Here is a 19,674-nt window from a genome sequence, read left to right as displayed (position 1 = left end):
AAATGCCTTCTGCATTAGATGACAAACTTCTACTTTGGTACAACCACACCTTTTTTCCAAACGGAAGTGCAAGAGTTTCGAACGGAGGCTGAATCCTTACGATTAACTTGAAATTATATATAAAGGCAACGGTTTGTAGGTTTCAGTTTCTTTTTTTTTACAATCAAATTTAAAATCAATACTATATAGTGTTTATATGGTGATTTTATAAGTTATGTATATGTAATATTTTTTACGCTAATTTTTAATTTTATCTTCGGTTAAAGCTAAATTATCAGAGGTAAAATCATTACATATTTCCTCATTTCAGATTACTTTCTTAAATATATAAATAATTTCTTAACTTTCAAATTCACAGCTATTTTGATTACTATATCAAAAAGTTCTACACAAATACGACGCCGTATTGTGTGTCCACTTTTTTGTGCATGCGTCTTCATGACCATCCAACGAATAATTCATTTTCCTTTTTTACTTGTGTGCATATGTATATGTGTTGTTGCACTTCCCAACCAAATTAATATTAGGGCAAAAACATCTGTTTTATTGACTTGCCAACTCTTAAGAAAGTTGGAAACAATAACAAAACAATCTTCTGAAGCCCGGCCTGACCAGGTGGGTTAAGGCGTTCGACTCGTAATCCAGGCCACACCAAACATGCTCGCCTCTTCAGCCGTGGTGGCATTATAATGTAAAAGAGTAGCCCAAGAGTTGGCGATAGGTGGTGATGACTAGCTGCCTTCCCTCTAGTCTTACACTGCTAAATTAAGGACGGTTAGCGGAGATAGCCCTCGAGTAGCTTTCAAACAAACAAACAATAATCTTCTGGCCAAAACTGTACCCCAAATTTTATGAGCCCAAACCAAAAGCTTCTCAATTAAATGAGGTAACTAGTTTCCAGTTTGTCCGCTAATTAACTCTTCTTTATCAATTTAGTCCTTATCTATATCATAATACTTTATTTTGTTCTCGTTATTACATATTAATTAACCCTTAAACAACTGGAATGTTGCAACTAACAGCCTCAATTGATAATGGTTACCGTTTAAGGGTTAGAGAACGACTCGAGAACGAATTATAAGCCAGCACTGTTGACCAAGCTACTTCCCCTATTGGTCTAAATTAGGCACTGTTAACACATAGCCTCCGTTTAGGTTCGCATAAAAAGGGACCATTAGCACACATAGCTTTCGTTTAGTTTCGCACAACTACCAGAAACACTGAAATAAACAATGACGTTCATATTATAAGTTTTCTAAGGTATAAGTACTTTTTCAGCGAAGTATTTTGGGAAAAAAAAATGTTTGAAAATTAAAAACACCTGGCTTCCGAACCACACTCCTGAATTGTCATCAGTTCTTCTACAGAGCCGAACATCATCACGTGAAAGCCCACGGACGCAGCAAACGTAATGTGTGTTAGGTATTTCACAGTATTTGCAAAAATGATCTTGTGTGTGTTTTCTTATAGCAAAGCCACACTGTGCTATCTGCTGATCCCATCGACGGGAATCGAGCCACTGATTTCAGCGTTGTAAATCAGTAGACTTAGCGCTGAACCAGCGAAGAGCGAATGATCTGAGATAGACTGATTACAATTTCCAATAACTGTTCAATTTCATGCTATATATAGTGGAAAGAACTAATCCAATCATCACTCTCTAACCAAAGGTTAGAATTTTAAAAGAAAGAAGTAATTTTTGGCTTAATTACCGTTAAATATTACACTGAGTTCTAGGTAAACTGTACAGAGTAAGATAAAAACATAAGAGAGAACGAGATTGTTTATAATGTATTGAAAAGTATGTACGTTTATTTACACTTTTTATATAATTGTCATCTTTAACTATCATACGCCTGACAATCCAATGGTAACTGAATGTTAGATATACACGATTGTTTCAATTTATGATATAAATAGTTTATATAAGGTGCAGATGTCATATTTAAGTGTTTTTCAATATTTTATGGTAAATTTGTTCACATAACTATTTACGAATCTTACCTTTCGTAGTGATATTGTTATTAATTGTTTATAATAGTGAGTGTAGTGAATCATTTTGCTAGAGCTTTCTGACTTTCTCGTTGTTTTAATTGAGAATTATTGTATCAGAATATCTAGTATTGCGTGGAATGTTCTAGACTTCTGTCGGGATAAAAGAAAGAATAAAAAATCATTGTTTAATTCAAGTTCTAGATTGAGTGAATTTAATGATAAGAGTGATATAATGTCGATTCTTAAAGTGAGATTATTACAGTCTGTATTGTAATAATACGATAGGGGAAATAAATCGTATTTTTAACTGTGATATAAATATACTGAACCAGCATGTTTGGACATTGATGGAAAAGAGAGAATTATTTAAAGCTAAGGACACAACTGTGGGAACCAATAGTGTATAGGACATTTGTATATACGTTTCATTTGCTTTTATTACATTATTTTAAAATAAGTAAGGTGTGGTGTTATTTATTGATTATTGAAACTTATCGCAATAAAAAAAAGCCCCGGCATGGTGGTTAAGGTGCTTGACTCATAATATGAGGGGCACTGGTTCGAATCCCACCAAGCATGCTCACCTTTTCAGCCATGGAACGTTATAACGTGACTGTCAATCCCACTATTCGTTGGTAAAAGAGTAGCTCAAGAGTTGGCGGGGGGTGGTGATGACTAACTCCTTTCCCTCTATTCTTACACTGTAGAATTAGATCTGGCTAGCGCAGATCACCATCGTGTAGCTTTGCGCGAAATTGAAAATAAACAAACGAACAAGACAGCGATACCTGCTGTAAGAATCCAGCCATACAACACTTGAATTATAAACATACTAATTAAGAACAATTTAGACAAAACACACACAATGTAATATGTTTCTAATGAAATAAAGAAAAGTTGATTTTTGTTGTTTTTGGATACTTTACATCTGAGTCCACATAATGATTCAGTACACATCCGTATTGTTCATTGATAAACATTGAAAAAGAGGATTATTGGTTTTCCACGTACATGGTGTCTGTGGATGAATAAACTACACTATTCGATCACATAAACAATATACAAGTGTAAACACGCAGTAAAAGTGTTTTAACCACTATCTGTGTTAGTTATTTAAGTCTCGCATCGCTAACTATAACTTTTTATTCGACGTCGCATTATTGCATATCATAATCAAAATAACATTTTCTTTTAGTAACCTACTGTTAACTGTTTGGACATAGAATGGATCTTGGTTAAAGCACTGGACTCACAACCTGTGGGTCAGGGGATCAAATGCCATCACTGAACATGCTTACCCTTTAAGACTTTATAATACGAGTGTCAATCCGATATTAAATAATTGTATTTATCTTCCAATAAATTATACCATGTAAATGTAAATTTACTGACGCACGTAAATAACCTACTACACTCGCAGCATCAAAAGAGTTGGAGACATTAAAATAATATTACGTAATGTATTTGTTCTTGTCGCCAGGTCCGACATATGACTATAAATTGTAGAATAATTCATTTGAAACAGTTTGAGAATCATTACCTGTGTTCGTTTGGCAGTTCGGTTTTTATGTTTAATTACAGACTTACCTGAATGTCCAAGTAACGAGGATGGAAACGACGTTAAGCTTCTCTATTATATATCTAGAAGTTGATGATTCAACTGTTCTTATGAGCAAGTAGTTATTATGAAACTTGAAATGTGCACATCGATTGACAGCCAAAGACGAAAGGGAAAGGGGTTGAAATCACATGACGTTAAACTATCATGAGCTTGCTTCAGAGGGCGTGTTGTTAGGGTCGAAAAATGTGACGAATATGGTTTCTGAGAAACAGTTCTATTGTTATCTGTTTCATAAGGCTAACACTTATTGGATGACACAATACTAAGTTTCATAAGGCTAACGCTTATTGGATGACACAGTGTTTAGTTTCATAAGGTTAACACTTATTGGATGGCACAATGCTAAGATAATTTTATTGTCTTAGAATGTTTACGCATTCTACTTATATACCTTTATGCTAGGCCACAAAATGATATCAGTTTTTCTCTATCACATACAGACTCTTCATAACAATGAATCAGTTTCTTTGAAATTAGTTCATTTTTGTTATGCTTAAACTCTTGACAGCCACTGACTCTAGAATTCTCTAGATCAATCGCGAGGTGCGAGTCTTACTGATACCCAAACATAATAATACAAATGGTAAACGAAATAATAATTTCATCTAAGTAAGAGTTTTATTTCTTCATGAATTGTAAAAATACCAAAAAACTCCTTATGTGACATAAATGAAATAACTATTATTTTCGAAATCTACGTACCTGAATTATGGAAGATACGTCATTACAAGCAAAACAACTTTTATGAAGTTTAAATTCACAGGTCTAGGTTGTCAACAAATGTTTCTATTTAATGTCTACATGCCGCCAAACCAATAACGAAAGAAGTGCCCCACTATAACACAGCTTTATGTCTGCGGAGTTAGAACGTTAAAAACCGAGTTTCGATACGTGTTGTGGGCAGAACACATATAGCCCATTGTGCTTAATTCAAAACAACAACAACCATCTAAAGAAACATTAATAATAGTATGTTCGAAAACTTCGGATAACAGTAGGGAAAAGAGGGAAACCCATGGCCAATCAAATATTCAAAAATAATGCCATTCATTTCTCAAGAAAACTAGCAGCTTTACGTACTTTTATTGACAGAGCATTTAATAGTTGTTCCTTAGAGAAGTTATTGGTTTGTTATGAATTTCGCGCAAAGCTACATGAGGACTATCTCCGCCAGCCGTCCATAATTTAGAAGTGCAAGACTAGAGGAAAAGCAGCTAGTCACCACCTCACACCGCCAACGTTTGGGCTACTCTTTTTCCAACGAATAGTGGGATTGACGGTAAATTACAACGCCCTCACGGCTGAAATAGCGAGCATGTTTCGTGTGACGGTAATTCGAACCCGTGACCCTCGGATCACGAGTCGAGTGTCTTAACCACCTGATTATGCCGGGTAAATAGAAGTTATAATGTTGATACAATTAAATATATAATAAAAATACAATTCAACATTTATCAAGGAATGTACTAACTTAAACCGACGTGTAGGTCAATAGTACACATATCTCAATATATATATATAGATGGTATAACTAGTCAAGTCACCAGTGTATTCAGAAAACTCTATTTTATTCCTATTTTCAAACCATTAACAAAGTTAAAGCAATACTTCTCATGCTAAACGTAAATAAAAAGATTTAGATTTTTAAAAGATATAAATCGAATTAGATGTAAACGCAGCAGAAACATATTGGTGACACTACGTGTAATTTGAAATATCATGTTGAGGTCATGAATACTATTATAATAGAATTAAAAAAAACATACTTTTTCCAAATGAATAAATATTGCAGTTATATGTTTTTAATTGTGTGATTTATTCATGAAATCTCTCATAGTCAGTTTCTACAACCATGTGCCAGTGAACGCTTAAAAGACTGGTTTTGAAATGGCAGCTAACAAAACTGAGTTATTGTCCTCGGCATTACGTTACGTACACAAACTCACGTACATTCATAAATGCGTACTCGTGTCAAACGATGAGCAAAATTTACACACCTTCCTAGAATTCTAGGAATAATACCTAACCACAAAAATATACAAACGTGATTTAGGATTATTTTCTATATATTTATTTAACATAATTTGAGCAGCTAAACTGTAATATAATATTGCTCAAAGCTACACGAGAACCATCTGTGCTATTCGTCCATACTTTAGCGATGAAGAACTATAGGGAAGGCTCCTAGTCATCATCATCTTCCGCCAACACTTTGCCTACTCCTTTACCAACGTATAGTTGGATTGACCGACACATAACAATGTCCATACGGCTAGAAGGGCGAGTATGTGTGTGGTGGGATGGAGATTCGAAACCCACGGCCCTCATGTTGCGAGTAGAGTGCCCTAACCGCATCTCCACTTAGTGCTTACATTTATTACTTGAAGTTAGGATTTCCTAGGTCCTGTCAGGCTTGGACTTGAATATAATGGTTTGTGAAATAAGCTATAAAGCGGGTACGTATAGCCAACAAAAACTTTTCTGAACTCTAGCTTGTAAACCTTTATCTAATTGAAAATATTTCCGACACCACCTGTATAATTCTCTGAAGAGAACTAGCATTATTCTATTTGTTAACAATGAGAGCCATGACGTTCCATAACATTTAAACAGTATATTTTATACAAAAACAAGTTATGGTAAAAATAAGAGTTCTTTTAATTGTTTGTAGTTGTGTTTTTGTACAAGGTAGTACTGTTTGAAATGTAGGCTATATTAAAACTTAAGTAACGTTAGACCTAAGACAAATATCGTTAGCTGCAATTAAAATTATTTTTCATTATTCTAGAAATCCTCCGTATATGTAAGTACTACTGCAATAGATGTAATATTTTGATCTCAGACTAGAAGTCCTCATATAAAAAGTGGCAAGTATGATAAGTATAATATGTCTGTGATCCTCCGATATAAACGTTGGCTATTGTGTTATAACAAGTTTGATTATAAAAAATTCATCTCAAGCTATTCGGCAGCAGTAAGTCCATGGAATTACAACGCTGAATTCCAGTGTTCGATTTCACAAGATGGACACTGCAGACAGCCTAATGTAGATTTTGTTTCAAACAAGCAAATAAACAATTAAAAGAACTCTTATTTTCACCAAAACTAGTTTTTTGTATAAATATACTGCTTATATGTTACAAAACGTCATGGCTCAAGAGAAGCTCTCAGTGTTAACAAATGGTATAATTCTGGCTTTCTTCACCAAATTTTTCAGGTGGCGTCCGAAGTATTTTCTTTTAGATTAAAGTTTATTAGCTAGGTTTTAAAAAAGATCTGTTTCAGCTGTACGTACCCGCTAAGAGGGTTGTTTCATAAACGGTTATTGTTTAGTATTATAACAGATGCAAATGATAAGGAGCAGGCAGGGTAATCTTCGAAGAGCACGTGTGTTGCAGACCATTTCTAACGTATATGAAATATAATTTTACTTATACCTACGTGCGGCTGCAGCAACACGTTTCTTATCAACTTGAAATTTTAGAAATGAGACAAAATTAAAATAATAAACGTTAAATGCAATTCATATCTTTTATTTAACATCATTTAATCAAAGATACTACAAATTGATATTATGAATGCCTACCGGAAGTCATTATATAAGTACTTAGCACCTCACTGGATCCTCTACCTTATGAACACCTCTTGCTAAGAAATGTTACGTTTAAATAACGCCAAATTATAATTTCAGCTCTTCAAAATGTCCACGCTGGACAGGACCTAAAAAAATTTAAAATTAGGTCATAGATGTAAACATTAAATGGCCTGGTGGTTAGGGCATTCGACTCGCAACCTGAGGGTCACGGGTTCGGATTTCCTTCCCACCACACACGTGCTCGCCCTTTCAGCCGTGTGGGCATTATTATGTTTGGTCAATCCCAGTATTCGTTGGTCAAAGAGTAGCCTAAGTGTTGGTGGTGGGTGATGATGACTAGCTGCCTTCCATCTAGTTTTTCACTGTTAAACTAGGGACGGCTAGCGCAGATAGCCCTCGTGTAGCTTTGCGCAAATTTCAAAAACCTACTAATATTGACTGCCATTATTATGAGTTTCGGTAGATATATTATATTACAGTTTATCTGCTCAAATTATGTTAAATAAATAGATAGAAAATAATCCTAAATCACGTTTGTATATTTTTGTGGTTAGGTATTATTCCTAGAATTCCAGGAAGGTGTGTAAATTTTGCTCATCGTTTGACACGAGTACGCATTTATGAATGTACGTGAGTTTGTGTACGTAACGTAATGCCGAGGACAATAACTCACTTTTGTTAGCTGCCATTTCAAAACCAGTCTTTTAAGCGTTCACTGGCACATGGTTGTAGAAACTGACTATGAGAGATTTTATGAATAAATCACACAATTACAAACATATAACTGCAACCTTTTATCATTTGAAATGCGAGTTGGTAAAGTGTTGTTTTTTTAATTCTGTTATAATAGTATTCATGACCTCAACATGATATTTCAACTTACACGTAGTGTCACCAATATGTTTCTGCTGCGTTTACATCTACTTCGATTTATATCTTTTAAAAATCTAAATCTTTTTATTTACGTTTAGCATAGGAAGTATTGCTTTAACTTTGTTAATGGTTTGAAAATAGGAAAAAATTGGGTTTTCTGAATACACTGGTGACTTGGCTAGTTATACCTTGTATATATATATATACTCTTCAAAAAAAGAAACGCAAAAGCCAAAATTTGATACAAGTTGTTAACAAGTTTATTCCGGGTAGTTCTGTATGACCTTTGTGAAACTTTGCACATTCACTGCTGAACATCCAAAGTCTGCAAAGGCGAAGTCCACGCTCACTAGTTGAAGTTTAAGGTCACTCAACGTCAATAACGAGTATGCCACCCGTGAGCATCAATAACTGCTTGGCATCTCCTGCCCATGGAAGCGATGAGATGCCGAATCACATCCTGTGGAATGGCTGTCCACTCAGCGTGCAAAGCTGCTGCAAGTTGAAGTAGAGTCTGCGGTTGAGGTTGTCGCCGTTTCAGACGTCGGTCCAACTCGTCCCAAAGGTGTTTGATGGGGTTTAAATCTGGTGATCTGGAGGGCCAGGGAAGAACGTTGATGTTGTGGTGTCTCAAGAAGACAGTGCTGAGTCGGGCTGTGTGAGGACGGGCGTTGTCATTTTGAAAAACGTCGTTGACGTTTACCATGATGGGTTGAACATGGGGCCTAAAAATCTCGTAGACGGTTGCGTACGGTCTGATCGGAAATCCTACGCAGCCCTGGTATGGTTGAGGCAGTAGACGTCGCAGTGGTGGTCCTATCCCGAAGGTGACGTAACCGGATGTAGCGATCTTGTGCGGGTGTGGTCACACGAGGTCTGCCAGATCTTGGACGGTCACAAGTTGATCCATGTTGTTGGTGACGATTTCATAGCCTTGTGATGGTGCTTGGATGGACATTCACAGCTCTGGCAATATCTGATCGAGATTCGCCTGCTTCCAAGCGACCGATGGCGTTGTTGAGTTGTGGTTCAGTCAGTCTTGGCGTAACTGTATTGCGTGTCGGTGGCTTAACACTGAGCTATGGAAACCGAGAACACGCCACTTTTATAGGGATTTTGCACATGTTGCACTTGCAGAACACGCAGATCTCTCAAACAAATTTATTGGACACGAATGCGTTTTGGCGAAAAATCCGATGTTTTCCTCCGTTTACAAAGTGCACAACTTTTATTGTCATTTTGGTCTGACAATCACTGCCTTAACACGTGTAACATCACATACTCTGAGCTTGTAACGTTATTACATATATTTCTCTTTAAAATAACAAAAAATATCCCTTTTGCGTTTCTTGTTTTGAAGAGTATATGTTGAAATATGTGTACTATTGACCTACACGTCGGTTACGTTGCTGCATTGCTTGATAAATGTTGAATGGTATTTTCTATTATATATTTAATTATATCAACATTATAACTTCTATTTGTAACGATTTCAAACTACCCCCTGTAAATGTTACCCCCCGGTAATTAGAATTCGTTTTCATATTAAAAGTAGGACAAAATCGATTTCATCTTACACCCTTTGATTTCAAACTACCCCCTTCCCGATAGACTCGTTTTTACGGTTTGTTAAGATACTAGAAGTTTTTATCGCACTCAGTGTGTGTAAATGAAATTAACACATTAATAATAATGTAAAAATTCGAATATTTATCATGTTCTATATCTCATGCTATCAATCACTCATTTTTATTTCAATGCGCAAAAAGAAATATAAAAAAAATTAATATTTATAAATTACGATATATTGAATAAAGACAGAATGTAAACCTTATGGTCTGGCGAGGACGAGCCCTAAAAATACCTTTTATCTTATATAAATCATCAATTTTAATAAAAGAAATAATAGGCCTTTTGCTTGTTATCATGTACTTAGATACGTACTCGACACGCACTAGAAATATTAAAAGCAATCATTATGTTTGTCATTTTGGCGTTAGAAGAGGGGGTAATTTGAAATCGTTACACCGGCATGACCAGGCGGTTAAGGCACTCGACTCGCAATCCGAGGGTCGCAGGTTCGAATACCTGTCGCACGAAACATGCTCGCCCTTTCAGCCGTCGGGGGTTGTAATAGCGGTCAATCCCACTATTCCTTGATAAATGAGTAGCCCAAAAGTTGGCGGTGGGTGATGATGACTAGCTGCCTTACGTCTAGTCTTACACTGCTAAATTAGGGAAGGCTAGCGCAGATAGCCCTTGTGTAGCTTTGCGTGAAATTCCAAAACAAACAGAATATATGTTATATTACTGTAGTATTAGCATTCACGTTGTTTAACTTAGCACATTACTTGATAAAAGTTTAATTGTGGTTTTTATTACGTATGTAATTGTATCAACATTACTTCTATCAATGATATTGGAACAAATGTTAAATGCTCTGTCTATATAAGTATGAAAAGCTGCTAGTTTATTAAGAAAATGATTGGCATTATTTTTGAATATTCGATTAGCCATGGGTTTTCCTCTTTCCTTACTCTTCTCTAAGATTTATATGGATGTTTCCGGACGTATTACTCTTCATAATGCTTCTTTAGACTGAGACGTAAGGAATTTTTAGAAATTGGGAAGAAAAACTCTTACTTAGATTAAATTATTATTTCGTTTACCATTTATAAGATGATGAATAAGCCTCACGTCGCGATTTGTCTAGAGACATCTATAGCCATTGATTGTAAACATTTAAGCATAACAAAATGTGGCCCGATTGTAAAGAAAATAGTTCTATTTTCTGATAAATCTATTTGTGATAAATAAAAATGGATATCATTTTGAGATTCATCGTACAGGAATAAGATTAGAACAAGTAAAAATTCCAAGACAATATAACCTTTGCAGGTTTGTGTTATCTTCAAACGTTTATAGGACCAGTGGCATATCGGCATGTCTGAGGAATAATATCGTTAAAAACGGGTTTCGATACCCGTGGACGGGAAACCACAGATAGCCCATTGTGTTACTTTGTGCTCAATTCAAAACGGTCTCAAATCACAATCAAACGTTTATGAACACATAATAATAGAACTGTTTACGCAACTGCTTTTCAGAAACCATATTCGTCACATTTTACGACCCTAGCAACACGTTCTCTGAAGCTAGTTCGTGATACCATGACGTCATGAAACTTCCTGGTGTCAAATTTCCCTTTCCTTTGTCTTTTGCAGCCAATCGGTGTGTGGTTCTCAAGTTTCATGATAAGTACTTGCTTATGAGAATAGTCAAATCACTAATTTCTAGTCGTATAGTAGAGAGGTTTAACGTGATTTCCATCCTCGTTACTTGGACATTCAGGTAAGGCCTTAATTAAACATGAAAATCGAAAATAATAAGGAATTATTCTTATTATTTATAGTCATATGTCGGATCTGGCGACAAGTCCACAAGTAGTACATAATATTATTTCAAAGTCTTCTACTAATTAAGTATACTGGTCTATTTAATGTTTCATTCTTGGTCAGTAAGTTCTGGAAGGATGGAATCATGTAAACGTTTGAAACTTTAGGCTAATAACTCGTTAGGACACAAAGGGTTGAATTGAATAACCTGACACAATCTTAAACACCTTCAAAATGTTTGTTATGACGCTTTAGAAACAGCAACAACTTCCAAACCATTTTACCAAGAAGAAATGACCTCAAGTTTTGTTTAGAGTTTTATGTAAATTAGGTTCCAGTTTGAATTGCTTTTCAGTAGAAATACCCGAGTTTGTTTTGTTTTTTAACAAATAAAAGCAGTTTTTATTTAACACTTGAGACTGAAGTTTGATATGTTAGTCAGTGTGTTAAATCCCATGCATCAACATTTATACCATATTGTGTGTTTGAACATAACGACCAATGAAGAAATCTTTATATCAGGTTATAAGACTTAATTTAGATATTTTCTGTAAGCTGTCTTCCCGAACGATAAATTGTATGTAAAACACTCCCTTGTCTTAACCCTAGTTTTATAGTTTAATACGTTTAGAATAACTTAACACAATAAAACACAATACCCAAAGTTACTTTCGCTAACAAGTGGGGACTGTTTTTGCTAACCAATTTTAGCTGCTGTTGTCCAGAATTAGCTTTTTTTAGCTCATTACACTGTATTTTTATTGTTCTCCCTCTCTCTACGTAAATATAGAGCTTTCAATCGAAGAACCTGTTGCGTAGAAACATGGAGTTCACAACTTCAAACTCGCCATCTGAAGAAATCTACTTGGACATGACCACCAACGAACTAGCTTGTAAAATTACAGAAGATAAAGTAAGAAACCCTCAGTTATGTATATTCTAATTCAACTAAACATAATGTTTCAATAATGATGTAATACAGGTGGGGACTAACTTTTTCTTATTTCAAATTTCATATCTTACCATAATTGAATTTCTGAGATCTTTCGAACTGGCCTGAAGGTAAAATGTACTTACCGTCCATAAATAATAGTATTTTAGCTGTAGTACATACAGAAATAATTTTAACCATTGTATTAAGTTTCAGGTATTTCAAACGTAATATACAACCCAATGTTTAAGAACCTTAAAACATTTAGAGATTAAACCAATATCTGAATATAAAGAACTTAAATCAATAAATAGAGTTAGGTTTAAGTTAAGTAAATACTGATCAAGACTTATTGTTGATCAAACTTTTTTTCTGGTCTCTCAGTGATAAGAGAGGAATAAAACATAAGATTAGTTTCATGTAGAAAGTTAAGTAGCTTCAACCTCTAGGTTCACTTGAACTTTAAGTAGTTTAAACCTGTAAGGTCACTAAAAATCTAAGTAGCCTCATTCTTGATGTATCTGAAAAAGGCTGGTATGGGTAATAACACTGTTTTTGATAAGGAGAGAAGAACGTTTTGACCTTTCGAGATCATATTCAGTTTAAGAGAGAGAATATGAGTGTGTCCGTTGACGGTGTGTGTTTTCTTATAACAAAGCCACATCGGACTATCTGCTGAGCCCACCGAGGGGAATCGAACACCTGATATTAGCGTTGTAAATCCGTAGACATACCGCTGTACTGGCGGAGGCACCGTTGACGTCCACATGCCTTTCATTCGTAATGCAAGTGAAGGAAAGAGTAACTTCCTAATCTGTAGGTTTCAAGTGGTCATTACATAACTTTACCACCTTGTGCATTTTAATAATTTTTGTTACAATTAAAGTATTTTATTTTGTTTGTCTTGTTTTATTTTATTTTTTTAGAAGTTCAAAGAATACCTAACTTTATTAACTAGTTTGAAAGGTAAAATATATAAACCACATACACGCACTTCTATTAAACGTGTAGGCTAGCAAAAACAGCTTTGTTCTCTGGTTTTTCTTTAGGAATGTGAAGAACCATTGCTAATCGCAAACTTAGATGAAACATTAAATAGGTTCAATATGTGGCGTCATCTCCTTCCTCGTGTTGAAGTATTCTTTGGTAAGTCTTTTTAATTCTAACTTGTATATTGTATTATACCATAGCCAATTTTTAGCAAACGTTTAGTAGATTAAGTTATTTGTCGTGTCTATTTAATGATCATATGACCTTTCTCTGTATTATAAAGACGTATAACCAGTAACTGATTTATCTTAATCTGTCTTGTTATAAAAATAATAAAGTGTGTGTGTGGATAAGGGCTAAAAAGTAGTTTTAATTAGATGGAAATTGATTTCTTGTTATGAATGTGTCGTAGCAATTTAATTGTTAAGCACAAAACTTGTTGACGGGATATTTGTGACGTGCCCAACGATAGTATCGAAACGTGAACGTCAACGTTTAAACCCTCAGATTTCCCTCTAAGCTACTAGTGTTATAACAGATATCTCAGTTTAATAAGAATATTTTAAATTGTTATTCGTTTGTTTTCCTCTTCTCGAACTCACACGTTAGGTATTTGTTTCCATTACAGCTATGAAGTGCTGCGATGACGTTGTTCTTCAAAGAATGCTGGCTACTTTAGGTTCCGGTTTCGATACTGCGAGTATGGTAGGCTATTTACCTGCGTTAAGAATTTTACATTTGGATGATAAATACAAGTGTTTAATATCGGATTGACCCTCGTATTATAAAGTCTTAAAAAGCAAGCATGTTCAATGATAGCAGTGGATCCTTCGACCCGCCGGTTGTGAATCCAGTGCTCTAACCACAATCCATTCTATGTCCAAACAGCTAACATAAGTTTATGAAAAGATGTTATCTTGTTTATGAGATGCAAAATGCGTCATAACAGAAAACGACTTTGAACAAAAAGTGAAGAATTATAGTTAGGGATGCGCGACTTAAATAACTAACACAGATTGTGGTTAAAACACTTACTGCGTGTCTATACTTGTATATTGTTTATGTGATCGAATAGGGTAGTTTATTCATCCACAGATACCGCGTATATGGAAAACCAGTAATCCTTTTTTTTTTTTTTTTGCTGTTTTTCGATTAATCTTTATGTCTGTAACACTGTGTCAAGTTTTGTAAGGCTGGATTCTTATAGTAGTTATCTGTGTCTTGATGGCTAGAAGTTTCAACGACAAATAAATAACACCACAGTTCACTTCTTTTAAAATAATGCAGTAAAAACAAATCAAACGTATATACACATGTCCTATACACTATTGATTGTCATTAGCTTTTAATTATTCTGTCGTTTTCAAAGCTCAGTAACTTTAGACCACAATTAACAAGACAATTTATTTTTCGTAACGTATTATTACAATACAGGCTGTGATAAGTTCACTTTGAAAACAGACACCAGAACACCTTTATCATTAAACTCATTATCACGCAATGTAGAACTTGATTTAAACAATGATTTTTCGACATGTTCTTATATCCCGACAGACGTTTAGAACAACGATTAAACATGAAAACTGCACCTTATATAAGCTATTTATCTTTAGATTAAATTTAAACCAAAACAATTGGGTATATCTAACATTCAATAACCAGTGGATTGTCAGGTGTATAATAGTTCAAGATGACAATTATATAGAAAGTGTAAATAAACGTACATACTTTTCAATACAGAATAAACAATCTCGTTCTCTCTTATGCTTTTATCTTACTCTGTACAGTTTACCTAGAACTCAGTGTAGTATTTAACGGTAATTAAACCAAAAATTACTTTCGTCTTTAAATTCTCACCATTGATAAGAGAGTGACGATTGGATTAGATTTTTCCACTATTTTTCAGCGTGAAATTGAACAGTTGTTGGAAATTGGAATCAATCCATCTAAGATTCTTTTTGCAAACACTGTGAAATTCCGAACGCACATAAAGTTTGCTGCGTCAGTGGGCGTTCACTTGATGACATTCGACTCTGTGGAAGAATTGCTGAAAATTCATGAGTGTGATTCAGAGGCCAGGTGTGTTTAATTTTCCAACATTTTTTTTTCTAGAATATTTCACGGGAGTAATACTTATATCTTACAAAGCTTGGAATATGAACGGATATGTTTGTTTATTTCATGTTTCTGGTTGTTGCACAACCCTAAACGAGAGCTTTGTGCGCTAACAGCCCATATTTTAGACCGATAGGAGAATTCACCTAGGATAATCGAACCGCTAATTTTAGCGTTGTAAATCCGTTCACTTACCGTTGTACAAGCAGGGGACAAAAGTACACACAAAAACTTTCCAATTTGTACACGAGTTAGCTGTCCTTCATCAATTCATACAATAATTAGAAGAATTTCCTTAAGAGAGTTGGAAGAACCAAAAATTGAGTCAATAAAACCGATGTTTCTGCTTTAAGATTAGTTTGGTTGAGAACTTCACAAACACAAATGTGAAAATAAACTAAATTTTTCCGTACAACGTGGATACCCATTATGACGTCATACTTGTAAGGAAATATTTTTATGTAGGAATCAAAATAGCTGTGAGCATAAAGGTTAAGAAATTATTTATATATTTTAGAGAGTAATTTGAAATGAGGAAATATGTAATTATTTTACCTGTAATAATTTAGCTTTAACTGAAGATAAGATTAAGTATTAGCGTTAATAAATATTACATAACTTATAAAATCACTATATAAACCCTATATAGTATTGAATTTAAATTTCATTGTAAAAAATAAACTGAAACCTATAAACGTTGCCTTTGATATATAATTCCAGATTAATTGTAAGGATTCAGCCTCTTTTGGAATCTGTTGCAATTCCGTTTGGAAATAGGTATGGTTGTAGCCCTAGGGAAGCTTGTCATCTGGTACAGAAGGCACGTGACCTCAATTTGGTTGTTGAAGGAATATCGTAAGTACAACATCGTACTTAGTCATTACTGGAAATCATACATATAGTTCTGGTGAAAAAAAAACGATTTATTCATTGATAGGTTGTTTAAGCAGATTATTCTTAAAAAAACTAAGTTGAATAGACGACAAGAACCTGTTGTAGAAATACAAATGTAAAGGACGACGTTTCGCATGTCTTCTGTCTTTCGTCTACAAGTAAGGTTGTAATAACAACAATAATATTGGTCAGGAATTTCGGTATGAGATCCACAGAAGTTAAACCACGGGGATCTCCGAGAGCGCTCATAGGCTTTAGCTTCTCTACTCCCCTGTAGTGTGGCGTGGGCTGTACTTTAAGTATTGCAAATCAAAAAACACAACATAACCATAGCAAATACCCAGATACTAAGTGGGGAAACATATAAACATACGCAAAATCAAGAAGCCCTAGTTATACAACAAAATTGAACCAACATAAAGGAACACCTTTATACCTATAATAATTAGTAACCTAATATCCTACTGTAACGCCCCCTACAATCTCGTACCCGTTTATACTTTCGTCCCTAAGACGTGCTCGGCAATGTCAGGTGAAACTCTCTCCTATTATTCGTTGGTAAAAGAGTTTTACCAAGAGTTGGCGGTGGGTGGTGATGACTAGCTGTCTTCCCTCTAGTCTTACACTGCTAAATTATGAACAGCTAGTACAGATAACCCTCGAGTAGCTTTGTGCGAAATTCAAAAACAAAACAAACTCTCCTGTTAATCAGAAGATGACCTGAGACGGTAGAAACGTTGTTCTCTACTTGTCAATACAAGTGTTAATGCTCATACCAGCTGTTCTCAGATACATTTTTTGTTTTGTCTTTTTTTTTGCAATTGGAATTATAGTATATAATTAACACGTTGATTGTATATAAGTATATATATTAGGTCGAAAATTCCACAATACAAGATGCATCTTGATAGTTTATAAAAATATTTATTAATATTTTAATTTTCTAACAGCTACATTATTTTGTGTAATTTTTACATAGGTTTCATGTAGGTTTCATATGCGAGAATCCTAAATGTTATGTAGAAACAATAAAAGCAGCTAGGTGGGTGTTTGACGAAGTCTCGAAGATTGGAGTGAAGATGTCTTTGTTAGACATTGGTGGTGGATATCCCGGCTCCAGAGATAGCCTTAATTGTTTCAGAGAGGTATGTGACTGTATTCTGTTTATCACTATATAACTAAGTGTTAAGCCTAACAACGAAAATTGGTTGAGTATATAACTATATAAATACTCACATTTTAACGTGTTACTTAACGAAGAAGTATGTTGCTGTTAATAACTAATTGTTGTTCTCCTTATCTACCAGGTGGTCTGTAACTCTCAGAAGAAAAACAAGAAACATTCTATACATTAGAGCTAACAGGCAGCTTCCTATACGAAATAGTGAATCAACGTACTTAGAACAATATAATTTCAAACTTACAGAGAAGTTTTACAAACATCTAGTTTATTTCTATAGATCGCTGCAGCAATAAGAGAAACTCTTGATGAATGTTTTCCACCGTCTTCTGGAATAAGAGTGATTGCTGAACCTGGTCAGTATATGGTAGCTGTGGCCTTCAATCTCTACTGCAAAGTGATTCTGGTGAAAAACAAGGCAAACTCAGGTAACGTTAATAGATGGAAACTATAGTAATCGGTTTAGAAAACACGTTAAAGTACAAGGAAAATTTTATTGTTAAACCTGACAGTTTCAGATGATGTCTCTAATGTCACTCAAGTCACTTGTATCATTTTATACCGAAAAGCAACTCGTATATATTATCAACGAGTTCTTTGTTGCCGCGAAAATGCTCTACTTTTCTTTCGTCTGGTACAGTACGGTTAAAATCTGAAATAAAATAAAACCGTAATAGTTCTGATTTTAAGAAGTTTAACGTTTCAATATATTTGTGTAATACACATAAAGGCTTTTGTTTGGCAGTATAACATGAAATGTGCAACAAATTTCTTGGAAGTCATTGATTGTTCTATATCTTCTAATTACCTAACCAGTCAATAGTATTTGCAACCACGAAACCTTTGTTTGACTCTTTGAACAGAATGAAACTAACCAGAGTTTTTCCTTTCCTGTTGCCTTCTCTCCAGGTACATTGATTTGTACTCTACGACTATGTGTAACAGGGGATTACATATAGTCCGAACACACTAAGTAACCATAAATAAAAGATTTACACAGTTCTTTTATCTTACCACAAATATTTCTTATACTAACATCATTCCGAGAAGATTGGAGTTACTGAAACGTTACCAAAAGCCAAAGAAATCGAGTCTGATGATAGTCTTAGATTTTTTTTGTTCTAACGATATTAGTTTAGTTTTATGTATATCTTGTAACAATAGCAATAGAACCCCGTTAATAACAAAAAATAATGGGCTATCTAACCACAATACTGAAAGTTTCAAGTCAAGTGGTAGCCCTAAATTCCCACCAATTGTCATCTTTAGAAGCGACAAATAAAGGATTGTCTCGTTAGCAATGTTTCGATTTTATAAACAATGGTCTCACGTAAAACATTCTTTAAGAGTGGTAAAAACATACAACTTTGGTAATGGTGACTCGTACAATACCTTCTACAATGCATATAGAAATTTAGTAAACCCTATAACATCAAAACCACATACGATGTGTGTAATTTTAATTTATTGACATTTTACTAACATCTTACAGTTATAATTATTTTTCAGCTACATTAGCAGAAGGTGAAGTCTGTTCTTCTGAAACTGATGTTCACATTACTGATAGTAAACATGGAACGTTTTCGTGCAATGTTTACCATCACCAAGATATCAAGATTCTTCCTCTAGTGGTAAGTCAAAAACCTAACACTATATAAATATTAAAATACAATTTTTCTACAACGAGTAATAACATACTACAAATAATAGTTATAAACGAATTTTAAACAAGTTAATCAAAGATAATTAATTAGATAAGTTCGGAGCTATCGTTTTATAAATTGTAACGTTCGGAAATCAGAATTATTACTTTTATGCATCACCTATTGACGATAATTGTAACTAATGTAGCTAGCCTAGATCGTTGTATAGCTTCCTATAAAACGTGCAAAACAAATGAAACCTAGAGATAAACAATTATCGATTGAGTCAGAGAATAGAATTAATATACGTTAATGAAAAAATAAAATTCTGTTTTAACCTTAATGGGAAGTGAATGCTTCGGTTCGCCAATTTCTTCTTCATTTGTATTGTTTATATTGCCTTCAAGTGGCACAGAGGTACGTTTGCAAACCTATAACGCTA

The 19,674-nt window shown here is 34.5% G+C and overlaps 1 protein-coding gene across 1 annotated transcript in view; it reads left to right on the top strand.

Annotated features, from left to right (window-relative positions):
- The first annotated feature begins 1,374 nt into the window (after nucleotides 1–1,374).
- Nucleotides 1,375–19,674, top strand: part of LOC143236163 (ornithine decarboxylase-like) — a 30,979-nt gene continuing 12,679 nt past the window's right edge. Inside the window, exons 1-9 of the mRNA XM_076474447.1 lie at nucleotides 1,375–1,670; nucleotides 12,270–12,392; nucleotides 13,460–13,556; nucleotides 14,029–14,105; nucleotides 15,307–15,479; nucleotides 16,236–16,370; nucleotides 17,389–17,554; nucleotides 17,870–18,017; nucleotides 19,099–19,220. Of these exons, the coding sequence (XP_076330562.1) occupies nucleotides 12,303–12,392; nucleotides 13,460–13,556; nucleotides 14,029–14,105; nucleotides 15,307–15,479; nucleotides 16,236–16,370; nucleotides 17,389–17,554; nucleotides 17,870–18,017; nucleotides 19,099–19,220 (1,008 nt within the window). The 5' untranslated portion in view covers nucleotides 1,375–1,670; nucleotides 12,270–12,302. The remainder of the gene's footprint in view (nucleotides 1,671–12,269; nucleotides 12,393–13,459; nucleotides 13,557–14,028; nucleotides 14,106–15,306; nucleotides 15,480–16,235; nucleotides 16,371–17,388; nucleotides 17,555–17,869; nucleotides 18,018–19,098; nucleotides 19,221–19,674) is intronic.

This window comes from Tachypleus tridentatus, chromosome 13 (genome assembly GCF_004210375.1).
Source record: "Tachypleus tridentatus isolate NWPU-2018 chromosome 13, ASM421037v1, whole genome shotgun sequence".
NCBI lineage: Eukaryota > Metazoa > Arthropoda > Merostomata > Xiphosura > Limulidae > Tachypleus > Tachypleus tridentatus.
This window is presented reverse-complemented; position numbering and strand designations above follow the sequence as displayed.